Raw genomic sequence first — 1,789 nt, forward strand, 5'->3', positions numbered from 1 at the left:
GCGGACGGGGGGAGCGGGGGGCGACGGATGGCTCGGATACGCAGCGGATGACGGCACGGGCAAGGGAGACTCACCATGATGAAGTTTGGTCTTCAAGCAGCCAGGGAGGAAAAGAGAGCCACTCTTCCTCGGCCAATCATATCAACGCGTACGGAAGGACCCCGGCGGCGCCGGCGTGGGGGCGTGGCCGGACCGCGAGGCTGACCGCGCCAATGCCGGATTGAAAGTGCCTAAGGCCCCGCCTCATCCATCTTTGGCCACACCCAGAATTCTGATCTAACCAATCAGGAGGTGGAACAGTTCTGCGCTAACTAGGTTTACGTAAGCACGTGTTCAATTTCAGTGCGATTCACTACTATGTGAATTACCCCTACTTAAAATTTCTGTAAACCAAGTTATAGTTTAAATGCACTCCAGCCAAGGATAAATACCATGTTATTTCACATATATGTGGAATCTAATAAACAAACAAATTTGAAACATACTCATGAACACAGAGAGCCGGCTGGTGGTTGCCAAAGGGGAGGGGTTGGCGGACTGAGTAAAAGAGGTGAAGGGGTTAAGAAGTACAAATTGATAGTTACAAAATAGGGAATGTAAAGCATAGGTAATATAGTTAATATTATTACAATAACTATGTATGGTGCCTGTTGAGTACTGGAAATACTGGGGTGTGGAAACTAACCACTAAACCGCACACCTGAAACTAATCTATAATAATCTATAATAATAAAAGGGTAATATGCTAATTAGACCAGATGTCCTTCTGGATGTCCTTCTATACGAAGTCGAAGTCGGGGCCAGAGGGAAGACAGCCAGGTCCCAGGTGCCAGAGAGAAGCTGATGCCGGCAGCCCGGGGAAGGAAGGCCTACTCTTGCACAAATTTCATGCATTGGGCCTCTAGTATAAAATAATAGCTAATGTCAACTGTAATTGAAAAATAAACAAAAAGAAAAAATCACATCCAGCCGAGTTTCGAGTTGGTAAAGCTGGAAGACGTTGTATGTCAGTCTCCTTATTTTATAAAGAAACTGAAGAAACCCTGACTCAAAACCTTTGCTATTTCAAGTGCTCAAACTGTTTTGATTTGATTTGTTGCTAATTAGCATTTTTGTGAGATTCTCTGTTGATGTTCTTCCTCCCCCCCCCTCTCTCTGCCATCTGTTGATGTTCTTATTAAAAATAAATAACTCTTTTTCTGTAAATCTTAGTTCTTACAAAAAATGAGCTTTTAATGAGTACTTGCTTGATTCAGAAATTTAGTTATTCAAAGTGAAAGAGACATGTAAAGATAAAGAATATACGTGTGGATATTCAAAGAGAGGCATTAGGAAAGAACTTCCCAAAGGTTAGTGCAGACCAGAAGACCAGGATGTAGGCTTTGAGGGTAGCTTTCCTGTATGCTTCAGAATAATAAAAATAGTTAATATTCATTGAATGATTGCCTGTTACATTCTAATTACTTTTACCGTCATTATACCACTTAACCATCCTACCAACCCTAAAATTAGGGCACTGTGGGGTCAATCAAAGACATAGCCCAATTCCCCCTCCAGTCAGTGGAACAGTGTCCGCCTGGCCAGTGGCCACAAGAAGCAGATCAGCACAGACCCCAGGGCCTTGCCTGGACCCTGACAGCTAAAAACCTCACCAGACTCTGTCTTTGTCCTGACGGTACGCAGGGTGTTCCCCTACCTTCTAGTTAAGGCCCTATCCAACCCTGACCGAGACCAGAAACTCACTCCCCTGGCAGCCATGGGGTCTTCCTCATTGTGTAAGTAATAAAGT

The 1,789-nt window shown here is 44.2% G+C and overlaps 1 protein-coding gene across 2 annotated transcripts in view; it reads right to left on the minus strand.

Annotated features, from left to right (window-relative positions):
• The window catches only part of RPS24 (ribosomal protein S24), a 7,366-nt gene extending 7,200 nt beyond the window's left edge, over window positions 1-166 (minus strand). The window contains exon 1 of one of the 2 annotated variants that reach the window (XM_015571967.1): window positions 75-164. In XM_015571967.1, coding sequence (XP_015427453.1) covers window positions 75-77 — 3 coding nt within the window. In that variant the 5' untranslated portion in view covers window positions 78-164. Of the gene's footprint in view, window positions 1-74 lie in introns of both variants that reach the window. The other variant, XM_006754820.2, reaches the window with a different exon arrangement.
• Between the last annotated feature and the right edge of the window lie 1,623 nt (window positions 167-1,789).

Source organism: Myotis davidii, unplaced genomic scaffold (genome assembly GCF_000327345.1).
Source record: "Myotis davidii unplaced genomic scaffold, ASM32734v1 scaffold513, whole genome shotgun sequence".
NCBI classification, from domain to species: Eukaryota; Metazoa; Chordata; class Mammalia; order Chiroptera; family Vespertilionidae; genus Myotis; species Myotis davidii.